Raw genomic sequence first — 19,572 nt, forward strand, 5'->3', positions numbered from 1 at the left:
TGTATACATTATTTTTTGATTTGGTTTAGTGCTTATCATAACAACAACACCATTATTTAGTGTCAAGCCATTTGGAGTAAAGTGCCCTGCCCAAGGATACACCATGGTAGCTGACACAGGTGTATATCTATTAGGGTTTAACAGCTGACACAGGCTATATCTATTAGGGTTTAACAGCTGACACAGGTGTATGTGAATCGGGTTTAACAGCTGACATAGGTGTATATGTATTAGGGTTTAACAGCTGACACAGGTGTATATGAATCGGTTTAACAGCTGACACAGGTGTATATGAATTGGGTTTAACAGCTGACACAGGCTATATCTATTAGGGTTTAACAGCTGACACGTGTATATGAATTGGGTTTAACGGCTGACACAGGCATATATGTATTAGGGTTTAACAGCTGACACAGGCATATATGTATTAGGGTTTAACAGCTGACACAGGCTATATCTATTAGGGTTTAACAGCTGACACAGGTGTATATGAATCATGTTTAACAGCTGACACAGGCATATATGTATTAGTGTTTAACAGCTGACACAGGCTATATGTATTAAGGTTTAACAGCTGACACAGGCATATATGTATTAGGGTTTAACAACTAACACAGGCATATATGTATTAGGGTTTAACACTTGACACAGGTATATATGTATTACGGTTTAACAGCTGACACAGGCATACATGTATTAGGGTTTAACAGCTTGTCAGCAGAATAATATCTGTATGGTGCCAATTAAAGCTCTGAAAATGTGCATTATAAAGAATTGCACAAAAACTTTAAGAAGATGAATCTTTTTTAATACATGTGAGCATGGAGGGATGGGGTATATCTCATCGATGTTTGTTATTTTGCATTAACATTTGCAAATTCACATGCATGCACAGGGGGGGTACATCATAGTAAGTTTCATAGGTGAGAACCCTTGTTTGTTTTCCTTCTAATTATATCTTTGATGGAGATTTATGATAAATGACATAAAATATGGTAATTTGATGAAAGTAAAAAGTGAGTTAATTACAGGCATAATTGATGCAACTTGCTTTAGACAGCAGTCCCAAATTGAATGCTAATGTTTTAGCATGATAAAATATATACAATTTCAGTGAATGTGACATATTTGCAATGTAAATATTGCAAATGAATAATCAATAAATTATTTGCTATTCTAAACTTTTATTAACATGAAAAATATTTTTCATGGATTCATTTTTCTTGCCAAATTTATAAAATATCATCTATATGAAAATTTGTGTAAATTAGATGTAATTTAACATGTAGAGTTTTTTTATTATAAAGAAACTGAACTATGCCACTTCAAAGACAAATCAACCATAAAATCTGCAAGCAGTATTTTATGATTATTAATGTTTTTAGCAGAGGTAGTGTTTCAGTAATAGGATTCCAAAGTTAAAACAATGTTCTGTCAAACCCTGTGCAGACTAATCAGCTCACTATTTTGATTGGTCATTGATTTAATGCTTAGCCAATCAGCAGTGATTCGTTTTGGTCACATGATAGCACTAATTATTCCCCCTTAATTTAATTAATCCCTTCCTTCAAAAATAATCAAGTACATGAAAATTACTCACAGTTGATTTGCCATTTGCATGCAAAACCTGTAACATTTGTTAATACATTATTAACAAAACTCAATCTGCTCAAGCAGTTGCTTGATTTCTTGATTAGCCGTTATAATCAAGTGACATTTGTAATGAGATACTTTCATTGGTTATATAGTTATTACAAGAATTAAGAATTTTACCAACTGCACTTTGTGAGATTGTACAGTGGCATATTTTGGTATTCAGTGGTAATGTCTCTGACTACATGCAGTTCTGATGCATAAAACATAGTGCTACTGACATAACACATGATCACTGATGACGTAGTGCCATTGACATAACACATGATCACTGATGATGTAGTGCCATTGACATAGCACATGATCACTGATGATGTAGTGCCATTGACATAACACATGATCACTGATGACATAGTGTCATTGACATAACACATGATCACTGATGACATAGTGTCATTGACATAACACATGATCACTGATGACATAGTGTCATTGACATAACACATGATCACTGATGATTTAGTGCATTGAAATAACACTGACATAATATATGATCACTGGTGACATAGTGTCATTGACAATACATGATCACTGATGATGTAGTGCATTGAAATAACACTGACATAACACATGATCACTGGTGACAGTGTCACTGACATAACATGATCACTGATGATTTAGTGCATTGAAATAACACATTGACGTAACACATGATCACTGGTGACATAGTATCATTGATATAACACATGATCATTGATGTAGTGCATTGAAATAACACATTGACATAACATATGATCACTGGTGACATAGTGTCATTGACATAACACATGATCACTGATGTAGTGCATTGAAATAACACATTGACATAACACATGATCACTGATGATGTAGTGCATCGAAATAACACATTGACATAACACATGATCACTGGTGCTGTGGCTGTAATGAAGATAGACAGGTACAAGTTTTATCTTTATTCATCAAAAGCTTTTTATCACACACATATTTGTTGAAACATACTACAAGGGGTCTATTTGGAGTTACTGTCTCATATATAAACAGTCCAACTCCCTACTTATTTAAAAATGAAAACATTCCTCTTATGAAAATGCCAGAGGGGTAATTTACCCTTTGTAGAATTCTTGGAAAAATGACTTAATCAGATGTCAGAAATTTGTGTTGAGTCAGAGTTATCAGTTTTTATAATCATGGAGGATTGGCTTCCTTAGTGGTAATGATTTTTATATATATCTGTTCAAAATAGAAAGCACAGGAGGCTATTCAGTTAAGCCGATCATTACGGAGCAAATTTCACCTGGCTGAGCAGGCACAGCAAGTGGCACGAGATGTGGAGCAAGATTATGAGGAGGTGGTCCACCTTTTGGAAGGAGAAGTGGCACAGTTACAGGCACAACTCAGCAAGCAAAGGGTACATAAATATCCATGCTGTTTTTCAACTTCTCTATTTGATTGTGACTGTCTTTTCATCTTACCTTAGGTTCCAGATAGGATTTCAAATATTTGTTGATGTTACCAAAGAGACATGGAAATTCCAGTAGAGTGGTTTACATTAATTAACTTTAGAGAGAGTCTCATGGGCATAGAGACATGGAAATTCCAGTAGAGTGGTTTACATTAATTAACTTTAGAGAGAGTCTCATGGGCAAAGAGACATGGAAATTCCAGTAGAGTGGTTTACATTAATTAACTTTAGAGAGAGTCTCATGGGCAAAGAGACATGGAAATTCCAGTAGACTGGTTTACATTAATTAACTTTAGAGATAGTCTCATGGGCAAAGAGACATGGAAATTCCAGTAGAGTGGTTTACATTAATTAACTTTAGAGATGGTCTCATGGGCAAAGAGACATGGAAATTCCAGTAGAGTGGTTTACATTAATTAACTTAAGAGAGAGTCTCATGGGCAAAGAGACATGGAAATTCCAGTAGAGTGGTTTACATTAATTAACTTTAGAGAGAGTCTCATGGGGAGAAGTTAAATATTTTAACCCAAGAGGCTGATTTTCTTGTCTTTTTGTTAACCGCCTTCATTGATTATTTTTCTCACCATAGACATCACTATAAACTGCTACTCTGCAGACATTGCAGCGATATGGCTGAATTTTTTTAAAAGCTACATTAAAAATCCGAATCACATATGGACACTCACCCACATGCTCATATTATTTGATTAGCTCTTATTACAAATGTGGAAGACATGCTGACATTTATAAAGGTATATCTTGCTGTATAATAATTATGAGGTCATCAGAATTCATGTCACAAATAATATGGCTTCACCGCCATGAAATTTAGCTAAAAAATTCAATTAAAAATGTTACTCCAGACTCAAAAGAAACAGTTGCAACTTTATGATTGATCAGCAAGAATTGGAACTGAGTAAAGTTTTATGATGGAAGGACCTGTTACAAGTCAGACAATTGACTCAATACAAAACAAAACAAAACAAAAACCATGAGTGTTTCTTTCAAATGGTTGAGAATAAAAAAAATCTGTGTATGGTTGGTACCAGGATACGGAAATACCAGTCAAAGAGTAAATAAGTCTCCATGTTTCCATTACATTGTAATCAAATTATTGTCTTGCTGTTTAATATTAAATTCCATAACACTGTTTATTTAATGTTCATTAACTAGTAGTATATCACCCACTGTTGATGTTACATCTTTTTGTATGCAGTGGTCACGTACATGTGATCATATATGATGTAATACACATGGAAAGCATGAATTAATTATGTAAAACATATATTTTATATATAGATTGAATAAAGTTAGCAGCAAATATATACAAACTGGCACAGATGAAGAAAATGTTTTGCCCATACATTACATATGTATTGCATTTCATGTTTCATACACAGGCAAACCCAGGTATAATTTAGTAGTTGGTGTCCATAACTTGGTTATGGACCTAACTGTAGTATAGTTAGAATGATACAACTAATAAGAATGTGTGTATGAGTGGTGGTGTGGTGGGGTAAATAGAATACCAGTCAAATCTGTTTTAATAAATTTATGATGTGTACCCCACATCTTTGATAGTATTTTATCTGGCACAATTACAATATACATAATATACATTATAATGTGCATGGTTTGAACATGGATGCTCACACAGGTAAAAATAAATGTCATACCTCTACAACATGCAAGATGCCAACTGCTGTAAATGGTCAATTTAAAATAGAGGGACGTAAACTGCAGTGAACATAATCTCTAAGTCATTAAATGTAACATAAGTAGAATATAGACTGTACCTTTTTTGTTAATTATATGTCACACATTTCAAAATAATGTAGTGTGAATAAAAATGGTTATATAATATTTTTGTAAAATTATTAATTAAGTAGCATTTAAAATGTTAGTGCTTTGACTAGATTGAAAGTAATAGTTAAAATGTTAGTGCTTTGACTAGATTGAAAGTAATAATTAAAATGTTAGTGCTTTGACTAGATTAAAAGTAATGATTAAAATTTTAGTAATTTGAGTATATTAAAAGTAATAATTGGGGCCCCGAGTGGCCGAGTGGTCTAAAGCGCTCTCCGTTACGGATCACTGCCATCTCACCTCTGCCTGCGTGGGTTCGAGTCTCGGATTCGGCTAATGTGGGTATGTGAGAAAGCTTGCCAGTAGCTTCTCGTGGGTCGGTGGTTCTTTCCGGGGTTTTGCCGGGTTCTTCCTCCACCATTAATACTGGCCGCCATGTATAGCCTATCGTGTGCTGAAAAATGGCGTTAAACCCTACAACAACAACAACAACAACAAAAGTAATAATTAAAGTGTTAGTGCTTTGACTAGATTGAAAGTAATAATTAAAATGAATGTAGAAATGTAGTATACATTTATTGAGCTTGATCCTGTCTAGAAATACCTGCACACTGAATATAACAATGTATTATACATATATTGATCTTGATCCAGTCTAGAATGACCTGCTCACTGAATATGGAAATGTATTATACATACATTGATCTTGATCCAGTCTAGAATGACCTGCACACTGAATATGGAAATGTATTATACATACATTGATCTTGATCCACTCTAGAATGACCTGCGCACTGAATATGGAAATGTATTATACATATATTGATCTTGATCCAGTCTAGAATGACCTGCACACTGAATATGGAAATGTATTATACATACATTGATCTTGATCCAGTCTAGAATGACCTGCACACTGAATATGGAAATGTATTATACATATATTGATCTTGATCCAGTCTAGAATGACCTGCACACTGAATATGGAAATGTATTATACATATATTGATCTTGATCCAGTCTAGAATGACCTGCACACTGAATATGGAAATTTATTATACATATATTGATCTTGATCTAGTCTAGAATGACCTGCACACTGAATATGGAAATGTATTATACATATATTGATCTTGATCCAGTCTAGAATGACCTGCACACTGAATATGGAAATTTATTATACATATATTGATCTTGATCCAGTCTAGAATGACCTGCACACTGAATATGGAAATGTATTATACATACATTGATCTTGATCCAGTGTAGAATGACCTGCACACTGAATATGGAAATTTATTATACATATATTGATCTTGATCCAGTCTAGAATGACCTGCGCACTGAATATGGAAATGTATTATACATACATTGATCTTGATCCAGTCTAGAATGACCTGCACACTGAATATGGAATGTATTATACATATATTGATCTTGATCCTGTCTAGAAAGACTGCACACTGAATATAGAAATGTGTTATACATATATTGATCTTGATCCAGTCTAGAATGACCTGCTCTCTGAATATGGAGATAAACCTGATGATAGTTCTTGCTCAGATCACACCATAGTGCAGACTGTGTATAGCTTTAAGGTGGTGATAAAATTTATAGGTGTTGCCAAACTCAGAATGTCCACAACCCCTACTTTAACACTGATATAAAAGGGTCAAGGTCTCAGTTGACTTTTTTGCTGAATTTTTTTATCATCTCTTCCTTCCATCTTCTATGCATTGGGAAAAATCTAGGAATTTGCAGAGTCCATATGCCAAGACCAGTTTATCCAGGCAGTTCCACAAGCCTTTCTGTGTTTCTTTCTTCTGAGAGTTAACATTTAGCTTTGTTTGCAATATCACTGGTAAAAGATACCCTCATCAGAGGTCTTCTGGTGTTAGACAAGAACTATGTTGCAGTCAATCTGACTTCGCATGCTTCGTTGGATAAAAATATTCTGCACACCACTTCAAAGTTTGTTCACACTATAGTTGCCACCTCTTCAGTTTTGGACTTTGCATCTCTGGCCATTTTTCAGGCTTGCAGACAAAGGTGAAATGCACATCCCACTCTGACCCAGTGAACCTTCCTTTGGATTACTGGTGCTGTTTGGTGGCAAGATAGAGGACTTGCAGAGGCAGGCACCGTGGGAACTACTCCTGCATCTCTCTGTGCTGCAGCCATCACCTTATAAATCATCTCCGATTCACCCTCAGTGATGTGATCAGAAATAAGGAGATATGGGATGATTCACTGCTCAACTCAAAAGCCAGCTGCAGTCAGATTTCAATGCACACTAATCAGTTTCAGAGGCAAATGTATCAAAGGGACAGGAAAGAAAGCTTTTCTACTCCTACACATCTGCTCTTTTGCCAATGACTGATGTCCCAGATCACCTACAGACAACTGTCTGGTAGGCACCTGACTTTTGTTTGTTTTCCAAACAGTGTTGAAATTGTCTCTTTCTGCCAAGTGAGTGGGAAATCCAAATTGTCTTAGAGGGGCTTCAGTTCTCGTTTTGCCAACTCCCTCCCTTTTTGTCCTCTCCATTTCTGATGAAGTACTGTTGGACTCAATAAAGGACACGTTTTTATAGCAAGAGATAAGGATACTCATTGAGAAGCATGCAGTGGAGATTGTTTGGAATTCACATTCTCCAGATTTTCTTGTTAGGAAGATTAATGGCATTCAAGATATAGACTGCAAGATCAGTTTGTCTCTCCATCTGTCCATGTGAACTTGCCATCAGTCTCAATCTGACACATTTTCATGTTCTTCTCCATCTGTCCATATGAACTTGCCATCCATCTCAATCTGACACACATTTTCATGTTCCTGTCCATCTGTCCATATGAACTTGCCATCCGTCTCAATCTGACACACGTTCCTGTCCATCCGTCCTTATGGAAATTGCTGTGGTTTACATACCATGGAAATCTCCCAGTTTGAACATAAGTCCTTGGGCCTTTATGAAGTTACTCCATTGTATCGTCTTCCCTGTTCCATAAGACTTGTTTCCTTTGCAGTGTATTTGAACAACATCCTCCAGAAACATGATCAGTGCCATTTAAATGAAAGAATGATCTCATTTCCCTTTTACACCATCTAGGTCTTCTGATTAGATGGGAAGTCCCGTCTTTGTCCATCCCATCAGTTCATCCAACTGGACAGCCTTATTTTTCTAACTTAAACAGATTTTGCACTGATATAACAAGGTTTGTTGTGCAATATTTAAGGGATTAAATAACCCTCAGCGAGATTGTAATTGTGTCAGGTAAATACTTTTGAAGACCAGATGTGGGGTACAATTCAGAGGCAGACCATACCTACATATTTGTATAACAATCGGGATTACTATTGTCCTGATGAAAATTAGTCATCGATGTGTATAAACATTGATTATGATCAGTAAGCCATATGTTTCTGCAACTTATCTGAATTATTTTTATCTGTTTGTCTGCTTAGCTGATATTTTGAGTAGTGTCAGGAAATAACATACATCTAAGATAAAAACCAGGAGTCATGATGTGACCATGTTATGTTCAGATTCATGATATAATGAGGTGTGTTATAGTGGGGTTTTCCCGTATTTTTACGTACATTATATGATAAAAACATGTTAAGCATGTTTGCAAACACACCTTTTCTTTACAAGTTTGGATCACATACTGTAGAACATATGCATTACATTTGTGAAATATATATTGCAGCATGCTTTACATGTGTCCATAGAGGAAATTTTGGAAGTAAACCTTGGGTGGGTGAGCATTAACTCCTGTTAATAACTAGAGACCAAACTCAGCATAAAGTATTACAGAGGTGCAAAAGTAGCACATGACCACTGCACTTACCCTGTGCACATATTAGTATCTTAATTTTGGCAGAGATTCTGACCATTCCCAAGTTTCTGGAATTAGTAATAATAATAATAATAATGAGAACTTTGTATAGCACCTAATCTCTAGAAGCTCTAAGCGCTTTACAACATTAGACAACACCTATAAGATAAAAAACATCTAATAATATTATTTCAAAAACAAACACCATGAAATTAAAAAAACATTAAAAAATAAAAAACATGCTGAGAATATTTCAGGTAGGAAACATTATTAGGTCTTTAAGTTTGTTCTTGCAGCCGAAATAAGTGAGTTTTGAGAGCACAAAATTTTAGTGAAAAGGTTAAGTCGCAAATTATATTGATGAAATTTGAGGAAATCAGATTGGTTGTGTATAACATTTTGAACAAGAGTTTTCTTGTTGACACAGGTAGATATTAACTTTCTTCAGCACCAGTATGATAGACTGATACATGGAACATAGCTTCTCAGTGTAGAAACAGAATGTATATGACAAGAAACCAGTCAGTTGTAATGTAAACAGATTGAAACTGGCATCAGAGATGAAGAGAAAATAGATGCAGATATTTTTTGAAGGAAATTTATGATGATGTAAATTGATGATTGGATTCCTGGTAAGCATATTCATGAATTGGCATCTTTCTTCCATAGTTCACTAAAATTACAGTGAAATTTAACATATCCATAACAGACATCTTGCTCCATATTCACTCAACTCCTCAGCTTGAATATGCACTCAAACTCAAACATTGTTTCTTTGGTTAACATCATATGTTTTGAGTTTCCTTAAAAACAACCCTCCAGTTTTAACAGCTTTTGTTATCTAAACATTGCAATTTCCAATACTCTGCAATGTAAATCAGTTTGTTTACTGTCTAGTACCAAAAATTATGTTTGAGTGTACACTTAAGTTGAGATATTTTATGAATATGGGTTGTTAAAAGAGATCATAAAACTCTGAGCTTGGCTTTGAGCTTGAGTTTCCCCATTAACCAATCAGAATTGACTTTACAGAAGTTAAGTTAAGTCTGGTACAGTTGGTTAGCACACAGTCTCATGCTCAAACTGAAACTCAAGAGTTTTGTGACCTTCAGGCCAGGTCTCACTTTCAAGACTTAAAACAATTGATTGGTCAGTTTTAAGTTAGACTTAAACTTTTGACCATTGAGATAGGTAGATTCTAACTTCAGTTGAAATCTAGTCTTGAATTCATTGGTAAAATCTGAGCCTGCAAAACACTTAAGGAATAAACTATATTTGTATAACGTAAATCAGCACAGTAATAATTGTTATTATAATATTATGATCCAAGTTCCATGACAAGAACACTTCCTCACATAACCTCTTTTCTTAATTGCATATAATCTCGCTATAATTGGCATCTGTTGACAAACGACTATCTTTTGTTCATTGAGTTTCCTTTTAATGCAAGTCTCGCTGTATGTATTATCCTGTTTTCTTTAAAAAACAAAGTTGTCAGATCCTGTCATGCAGAGAAGGCTAGCAGTGTTGACCTGCCAGTTACAGAAATCTGAGGCCAGACAGAAGGTGTACGAGGTGGCTGTAGAGAAGTTGCTTCAGTTTGCAGAGGTATGGTGCCTGTAACTTGTTGAAATAATTTCATATCAAATAAACATTAAAATCCTGTATCCATAAAAATGTAAATTTTGTTTACATAAGTGGTTGTCTGGATGTTTAGTATTGGTAAAGAGAGTATACTTAGGTTTTTGTCTGGAATATGTATAGTCATATGATGGAATAAATATAGTCAGATAATGGAATACATATAGTCATATGATGGAATCTATATAGTCAGATGATGGAATACATATAGTCATATGATGGAATACATATAGTCAGATGATGGAATACATATAGTCAGATGATGGAATATATATAGTCAGATGATGGAATACATACAGTCAGATGATGGAATACATATAGTCAGATAATGGAATACTTATAGTCATATGATGGAATACTTATAGTCAGATAATGGAATACATATAGTCATATGATGGAATACATATAGTCAGATAATGGAATACTTATAGTCATATGATGGAATACATAGAGTCATATGATGGAATACATATAGTCATATGATGGAATACATATAGTCAGATTATGGAATACTTATAGTCATATGATGGAATACATATAGTCATATGATGGAATACATATAGTCAGATAATGGAATACATTTAGTCAGATTATGGAATATAGTCATATGATGGAATACATATAGTCAGATGATGGAAAAAAACATTTGAATAATTTATGTCAGGATTGTTGATGTTTTAATACAGGCACAGATGTAAAATTGTGACATACAGTAAAATATTTTGAGCAAGAAGTAGAGAAAGGGGACTGTTACTTGGTTGTATAAGATTGTTTGTAGGAACCTTGATAGTGTGACTGCTTGGGACAGATGATAAAATAAATAGATGCAGCTTCTCTGTGGGTTTTTTCCTATAGATCTAGCATACACTGTCAGAGATATAAATGTTCTGTATGTACATGACAGGGGCATGTATATGTATATTAACATGAACCTCTGTTGGAAAGTTACTGATGTATGTTGGAAAGTTACTCAGGTGTTGATTTTTATAATTACAGAAGTTGGTTTCTTTTAGGAGATTCAATCAATGTTATTCAAGAAATGCAAGCACTATAATCATGCACAAAAAAATCCTTTCTAGTAGGTTCACTTTAAAACAGTCTAACTACAGAGGATGGCCTTACTGGAAAAGCCAGAAATTGAGCTTTTCCATGACTTTGCAACCTTGCTATAATAAGACTATGACATATAAATGCAAATTGAATTATGTTCCTGTGAGAAAACCTTCTGAAAACAAAGACCAATTTTTTCTCGGCCAATGGGTATGAAACTTTTGCTGTACTAGATCATAGAAATAGGAAAAAGAGCCAAAATTTTAATGTTTGATAAAAATGCAAACACAACAATTTTCAAAATCTCACAACTTTTTTATTTATTAACAGATTTTAATAATTCTTGTACCAAAATGCAGGGTATTAAATGAGGAATTTAAGATAAATTTTGAACAGTTCCTGCAGTGCTGATTCCAAAGTCACAATGCTCTCCCACTTTAAACTTTGCAAATAATTGTATACAGTCTTTTATAGGGCTGTCCTGAAGAAACTCGCCATTAAAAATACATGGAAAGTTTTTGTCTAAAATTTCTGAAGGATCTTTTTTGAGCTGTTGTAAAACTGGTGTTTTTGTATATATATATATATGGAAGTCAGCATATTTTATACTACTTTGTAACAACTCCCAGTAAGGACCAGTGACATGAAATTTCAGAGCAACAGCAAGTACAAGGGTCATGTGAAGATTTTCTTCTGCATCAGCAGCCACACTTTCCAATTTTAAATTTGAACGACATAGATAGCCATTTTTCAGAAATGACACAATATCAGATTTATGGTGAATGAACACAGCTGCCCCTTCAAAATAATTGTTAAATCTGTTGCTGTAGCTTGTCACCCAGCTTTGGATGCCATGCTGAGAAACGAATGAAATCCATTCAATTCGAATGCCATTTTTCTCATCACCACATTTTCCTAACACATCACGATCTGTTCTGAAAAACTTGGAGGTTGCATTATCTGCCTGCTTGAGGAATCCTGAAAATTTACTATCTCTATCACAACCACAACTACCAACTTGTTTCTCTATGTCTTGAAGGGTTTGCTCAGCTGCCCTGCTTAGTCCAATAAGATAGTGAGCATTGCAGTATAAAAAGTGTAAATGTTCATCACTGTTTAATGCAGCTTGATGATATTCATCAAAATTGTCATTGAATTCCTTCATTACACTTGCATGAACTGACATAGTCCTTGTCCATTTTTTTAAAAATTTCCTGAATAACATCTTTGTTATCATGTGTTTCTGATAAATCATTCAAATTGTTCACAGTAACCTCTAGCATGTTCATCCGCAACTAAAGTAAATCCTAGAGTGTGTTACCGTCATCAAGGGTTATTTGATGACCAATCGACTTCTGACCAATTTTTGTTTTGCATTCAGGATGGAGTGTAAAGTTATCTGATTTAAGAATACGTTCTGTTTCTCAACTTGTTTTTTTAGTGTGAGCCGAAGTTTTCTTCTTGACACTTGTCAATGCTGTTAAGCAGAAACTTTCCAAAAGTCGATTTTTTATTTCAGGTCTTTAATAATGGTATCTCTTTTCATTTTCTTCTGCAAAGTTGTAAACTTTTCTCCCATTTTTGCTTTCTTTATGTCTTTAAAGTTTTGCTGAATACTATTTTTGTTTTCATCTCCAGTTTCATAGTTTGAATCTGAATCTGCAATACAGCATTTTCACTTTTTAACTTATGTTTTCGTGTTCCATTGCAGAAATAATTGAATTTTTCTCACTCAGTATTTCTTCAAAATGGTGCACTTCATCTTTTAGTTCAACAAAGTCACTTTCTGAAAATTTCTGTTTTGGCTTTGCTATGCTTTTGACACTTTCTACTAATTCATCATCTGATTGCTTACTTGATGTTCTTCTATTCAGTTTTTCAATGGCAGGCAGATGTGGACATATGATGCTAGGAAAAGATATGTAATCCATTAGATTGCAGTCTTTCTGTTTTTGCAAGAGCTTGTGAATTTGAAGGAAAAGAAAAGAAAAAGAAAAACTTATCTACACAGTAAAGGTATCAAAATATAGGTCATTCTCTCTGCTTTACAATGGTGCTAATTATAGTAACATGGGAATTACCCTGCACAAACCATGAATCCAATTAGTACAAAAGCCATAATGCAGTTGGCAGTTATGTATTCCAACTCATTCATTATAACATTTTGCAGTTTTGTCCAAAAAGAGTGGTTTTAAATTTCAGCAATACATATATATATTTTCTCAATTGCAAATGTAGGACAGTTTTAGTTTGGGCACAAACAGCAGTATTCTCAGCCCTAGCATAGACTGAATTTCAGTTATACAAAACTGTATTGAGGACATGTTAAAATGGCTTATTTAACATTCACTAAGGTGAAAATAATGAAATTGGGTTTCGTAATTTAATTGACATGTTAGTATGTTTCTTCAAGTATGTTACCTAATCATAATACCTTAGGAGTACTACCACTACCTCACAAATCCAGCCGGGGGCCCCGAGTGGCCGAGTGGTCTAAAGCGCTCTTCGTTACGGATCACTGCCATCTCACCTCTGTCTGCAGCGGTTCGAGTCTCGGATTCAGCCAGTGTGGGTATGTGAGAAAGCTTGCCAGTAGCTTCTCGTGGGTCGCTGGTTCTTTCCGGGGTTTGCCCGGGTTCTTCCTCCACCATTAATACTGGCCGCCATGTATAGCCTATCATGTGCTGAAAAATGGCATTAAACCCCACAACAATCACAACAACAACAAATCCAGCCCTCCTAGTTAAAATTTGTATCTGTGGGAGATAAATGCTCACTGGCCACATGTTTGGCAGTTAAAGTGTTCTCCTCTTGATGTAGGGATTGGTGCCAAATCTGATTTGTACCTTTGTTACTTCTTATTCTTGTGATGAGGAGCATGCTCTGTCCTGTTGAGAATCATCACAAGCCATCTTCAAGAATTTTGGAAGATATTCAGAACTGGAGCAGGTTAGAGGAGTTGTCTCTCCTCAGGGAAGAATACTGTATCATTATTTCCAACTTTTTCCTCTTTCTTTTGCAGCCAATTTCTTTCATTCAATGGTAGAATTACAACTTTGTTGGAAACATAAGTACCCTTCTAAATTTACTTGCACAGGTTTCTAGTGCAACCTTATTGCTGTATAGTTTCTACTTAAGTCAGATACATACCAGGTATGTTTCCCCTAGATAATTTATAGTTATAATTTATAGTCACTTTTTATAAAAGCTGTGCTTCATTGACTTTACCTGCATGAGTAGTTGTTTGGACCTTTCTGACAGTTAAGTATACATCATATATTTATATAATAGCATCCACATGGTATTTATTAAAGGTGCTGCTTTAATTACTTTACCTGTACAGGCAATCTCTTGGGCATTTCATACACCATGTATTTTATATAATAGCGTCCACTTGATATTGAAAACAAATCTTCATTTTCTTTACATTGATTGCTTCGCACAGTCAGGTAACTTTAAGCGTCATTGTATAGTATAGTAGGCCAGTAATATCCATTTTTCTGTTTCATAATACAGGACATATAGCCAGCTACACCTGTAATATTATCTGCTCCAATTCCGGTTACAGATTTGTATCATGGGCATGACTAAATGCAGTCAGTGTAAACATTGGAAAGGTGTGGATGACAACCATAGTAAAGCAACTCAGGAAATACATGTCAGTATGCACTGTTTGGACTGAACTAACTTCAGTACAGGGCTAAACAGAATGGAAAACACAGAAATGCACTCATGGAGACAAGGATACAGGTAGCATTGGTGTTGACATCACCTCTGTCAATAATTTGTTGTTGAATGAATATCACTTACCAGAGGGCTCACCACCCAATAAGTGATGTGGAAGATAGCACTCGGTCAGTTCCAAAGCTGATCTTGCCTATTATGTTAAATGATGGGCCTTCCTACATTGATCAGTTTCTTGCATGCTGTCCTGACATCAGCAGTGGCACTCATAGGGATCAGTGTACCCATGATAACATTATGGAGGATTAAATGGCTCTTTTCCATTTTAATTGGACTCTTCTGTCAGAATCATATTGCACAAGGTCAGTACCAAAATCTTTCTCTATTTTAAGGTTGAAAAATGGGCCCACTTACACTTTTCAGTATCTTGTATGCTATGCCAGAGACACAGACACTCACAGGGAAGAAACATCCAGTGAGCAGCAACATACTGTAAAGGTTACATGCTACTGTTTGGCCAGTTAAGTGCCTTGTGCCCAGTGCTGAAGTTAACAGTTTGTATGGATGCATGCACAGCGAGCTGGAGAACACAGTACCTTCCATCATTCCAGGAAGCCATTCAGGATCCTCTGATACATATGAATGTTGTATAGATGAAGGCCTTACTAAAAGCATTTCATTGGTGATATTCTGATCCTGTCTGACAACTCCACTGTGGTGGTGAATTATATCAGAAGAGCCAAAGGGAACCAGATCCCAAGTCATCGGCATTCTTGTTTGGCATTTCCTTTGATGGTGTCATCAGCAACAAATCTACATACAATTCATTGTATTCTGGGCCGACTGATCATATTATTTGCAGATTTACTGTCCTGAACGAGTCTGCTAATGCAAACAGAATAGTTATTTCTCACAGTTTTCAGTTGTATATGTACCTACTGGGATGGACCACTGGTGGATCTATTTGTGACAAAGTGGAATGCAAAAACTCCCTTGAGATATTGCCTTACTAGTGAGTGCATGGATAACCTTTTTCAACCTAATGAATCCAGATCTGATTCTGGATCAAACAGAGTCAAACAGAGTTGAACTTTAAGGCTGTGATAGAAGAGATCTATAGGATCGTTTTTCTGCTGTGTGCCGGCAACTGCCATCGTTGAATCAGGCATCCTAGATCAAAGCCTCCTTGGATGCTGATAAGCATCACTCATTACATCTGCTTCTCTGATACCACAAAAATAAGGACATTACTGACTGTCTGTGTGAGAAAATATGAGAGCCTGCTTACTCCACAGCCTTTCTCACAGAAAGCCAGACAATGGCATCATTCTCTTCACACACCGGAACAGGACACCTATTATACTGAGGACCCAAGATTGTATAAAGAACTAGCAGCAGTTAACATGGCCATCCAGTTCTTTTGTTTAAGAAATTAGATTGTTGCATGTTCCATGCAGTCTTAAAGCTGATGAGAAATGTAGTGATGACCTTGTCTTTGTTAGACATGGCTTCACTTGCTATGTATAAGTCTGCAGATAAAGCAGGTAATGATCATGCTTGGGAATCAACATGACGCATTGCAAAAGTTGTTAGCAGCGTAGCTCACATGACCATGGCAAATTCTTTGACTGATTCATGCAATTGTTGATTTCTATAGAAAGTATGTTTTCCTTCACTCTTCTTTTAAGCTTAACCATTCCATTGCTTTACAATCCTTTGCTCTGACTTACCTCCTCATTTACTTTACCTTCATTTTCAAAATAGTAGAAACTATATTATATTTAAAAGAAAAGCAAAAGAAAATACATGAATGAAAACAGAAACCTATACAGTGTGACCCCGCTATAGCATGTTCTGTTATAGCATGAATTTGGATATAACATGGTCTTGGTGTGAGTCTCGACATTTCCTATCCAAAGTCATGTATTTTTCTCGTACAAAAAAAAAATTCTTTATTAAAAGTCAAAAAAAAAGCAAAATGTTTATTATCATTTTGGGGAAGAGATCGCATATGAATAATACAAGATGACTGTGGTGTGGCTCCTGAAATTTTATATGTATTTTTCTTGTACACAAAAAATTAGTTTTTTCATCTTAAAGGTACTAAAAATAATGTGTAGAACGTTTATTCAGGGATCACACAGGGTTTTGCCACTATCGCAGATTGCAATTTTTTTCTCCTTATTGGTGGCAAAACATAATATCTGGCAATTTTTTACTGTTGACATTGTTGGCTGTTTAAACTTGTATATACAACCATTGTTTTGGAGTGGAGAAATTCAGAGGCCGCATGAAAGGAAGCCACAAACTTGATATAAAATGCACTGAAATTTATCTATTATAACATAAACAAATTCTTTGTCCATATTGACAAACCATCTTAACTGCGCATTGTTACATCATAATCTGCTTATGTTGGCATCTAGCATGAGCATTGCATGTTGCGAGATATCCACTTTTTTGTTTCTGGTAACAGAGATCAACCAGCCGAGCATGAGTACTGTATATTGTGAGATATCCGCTTATTTTGGTGACATTTCTGGTAGCAGAGATCAACTGGATGAGGCATTATCTCATAATCTACCTTTTGTTGGATTTTTTTTTTGCTTCTTGCTAGTAATTAATATATTTACACAGACTGACATTTGTATGTGGATGGTAAGTAAAATTCTCTTCTTTTTACTCAGAATTAAATCCTTCAGAACACTCACAGTTTCTGTGGTAATCACTCTCATCAGACCAGAACACTTGCGTCTCTATTGTCCTTTGACTCTTTTTTTTAAATTTCTGACACGTGTGGAAGGCAGCATCACTCCACTACCACAGCTGTAAAAGAAAAACACAAAAAAAAAACCCATCTTACTTGTTGGTCTATTCAATACACAGGGAGGAACAGTAACTACTATTGACCAAACAATGGCTAATTCTTTTTTAAAAATGTATCCAGATAAAATAGTTTGCTGAAATTTCAAAGAATTCAGAACAGATTACCTTAGAAGCACCGATTATTATCAAAACGTACTAAGCAAATGGAGAAAAAAATTCAGTCTCAATCATGCAATACAGTTATTTGATGTTGCCACCACAATAAGAAACGGGTATTTGTTTGGTTCTCCAAAGCTGTCCTTTCGTGGTGACTTCAATAATGTATGCACCATTCATCAAAGAAAGTCGACAAGAGTTTTCAGTAAAAACAAAAAAACTTTCTTCAGAGGAAGTCAGTACCAAACTTAGTGATGGATTGTTTCATTTTCCAACCTGATTGGAACACATTTACTGTTCTGTGAAAGTTTTCTTTTTGCAGAAAAAAAAGTTTATGCTTACGAATGCTACCAATGGCAGCTTAACAAACTAACTTTTACCGACTTGGCATGTACTGAAAAGTAAATGTGCTTCATCATTCGTTACATGATTGTGTTATTTTTTCCTCTGAATTCAGACCTATATGACCTGTGACAAAATAATTGAAATCTGTGTGTGCATATTTTTTATGGAATTACTAGTATTGTGGATTCAAGGTATATGATGAGATTCACAGGTGAGTACACGGTATTGATACTCTGTTCATACTATACATCAGTCATGTATATATAAACAGTATACACTTATATGTACCAATGCATAGTTCACTGAATAAAGTAAAATATTAAATATACTGTCTCAGTTTTCACTACAGGTGTATTTCTCATTTAATATGCATCGATTTAAGATGGTAACTGTACCAATGAAGCACATATTTTTGTGCCAGCAATTATTACCTAACCCCATCCCTGCAATTTGTTTGGGGTGCATGCATCACTTTCTTCAGCAAACTGACCTGGATGCTTATAACACAGTTCAGTCTATATAGTGAGGTCACACTATATATATATATATATATATATATATATATATATATATATATATATATATATATATATATTTGTGACCCTGCTGTATCATTCTCCATTATAACACAAATTCTGATGTAACATGATCGTTGTATGGCTCCTGAAATTTCATGTACATGTGTTTTTCTCGTACACGAAAAAAATTCTTTCTTAAAAGCACGAAAAAAACATAAAAAGTGTTTTATCATTTTGGGGAAGAGATCGCATATGAATATTACATGACAATCATGGCATGGCTCCTAAAATTTTGTATGTATTTTTCTCGTACATGATAAAGTAGTTTTTTCTTCTTAAAAGTATGAAAAATAACATTTAAAATGTTTATTCTGGGATCGCGTAGGGCTTTGCCAATGTTGCAGACTTGCATTTTTTTCCCTTATTGATGGCAAAATAACCATCTGGCGATTTTTTTAAATGGGCGACATTGAAGGCTGTTTAAACTTATATATACAGCCATTGGTTCAGAGTTGAGAAATTCAGAGGCCCCATTAAAGGAAGCCACGAACTGGATATAAAATGTAATGAAATTTATCTATTGTTACATAAAGAAATTCTTTGTCCATATTGACAGACCATCTAACCAGTGCAT

At 35.0% G+C, this 19,572-nt stretch overlaps 1 protein-coding gene across 1 annotated transcript in view; it reads left to right on the forward strand.

The window, feature by feature from the left end:
- The window catches only part of LOC149797418 (syntaxin-binding protein 4-like), a 104,956-nt gene that overhangs the window by 53,516 nt on the left and 31,868 nt on the right, over positions 1-19,572 (forward strand). Inside the window, exons 15-16 of the mRNA XM_089962208.1 lie at positions 2,858-3,022; positions 10,210-10,326. Of these exons, the coding sequence (XP_089818334.1) occupies positions 2,858-3,022; positions 10,210-10,326 (282 nt within the window). The remainder of the gene's footprint in view (positions 1-2,857; positions 3,023-10,209; positions 10,327-19,572) is intronic.

The sequence above is a fragment of the Sinohyriopsis cumingii genome, chromosome 6, assembly GCF_028554795.1.
Source record: "Sinohyriopsis cumingii isolate HCF-2022 chromosome 6, ASM2855479v2, whole genome shotgun sequence".
In the NCBI taxonomy this organism is placed as follows: domain Eukaryota; kingdom Metazoa; phylum Mollusca; class Bivalvia; order Unionida; family Unionidae; genus Sinohyriopsis; species Sinohyriopsis cumingii.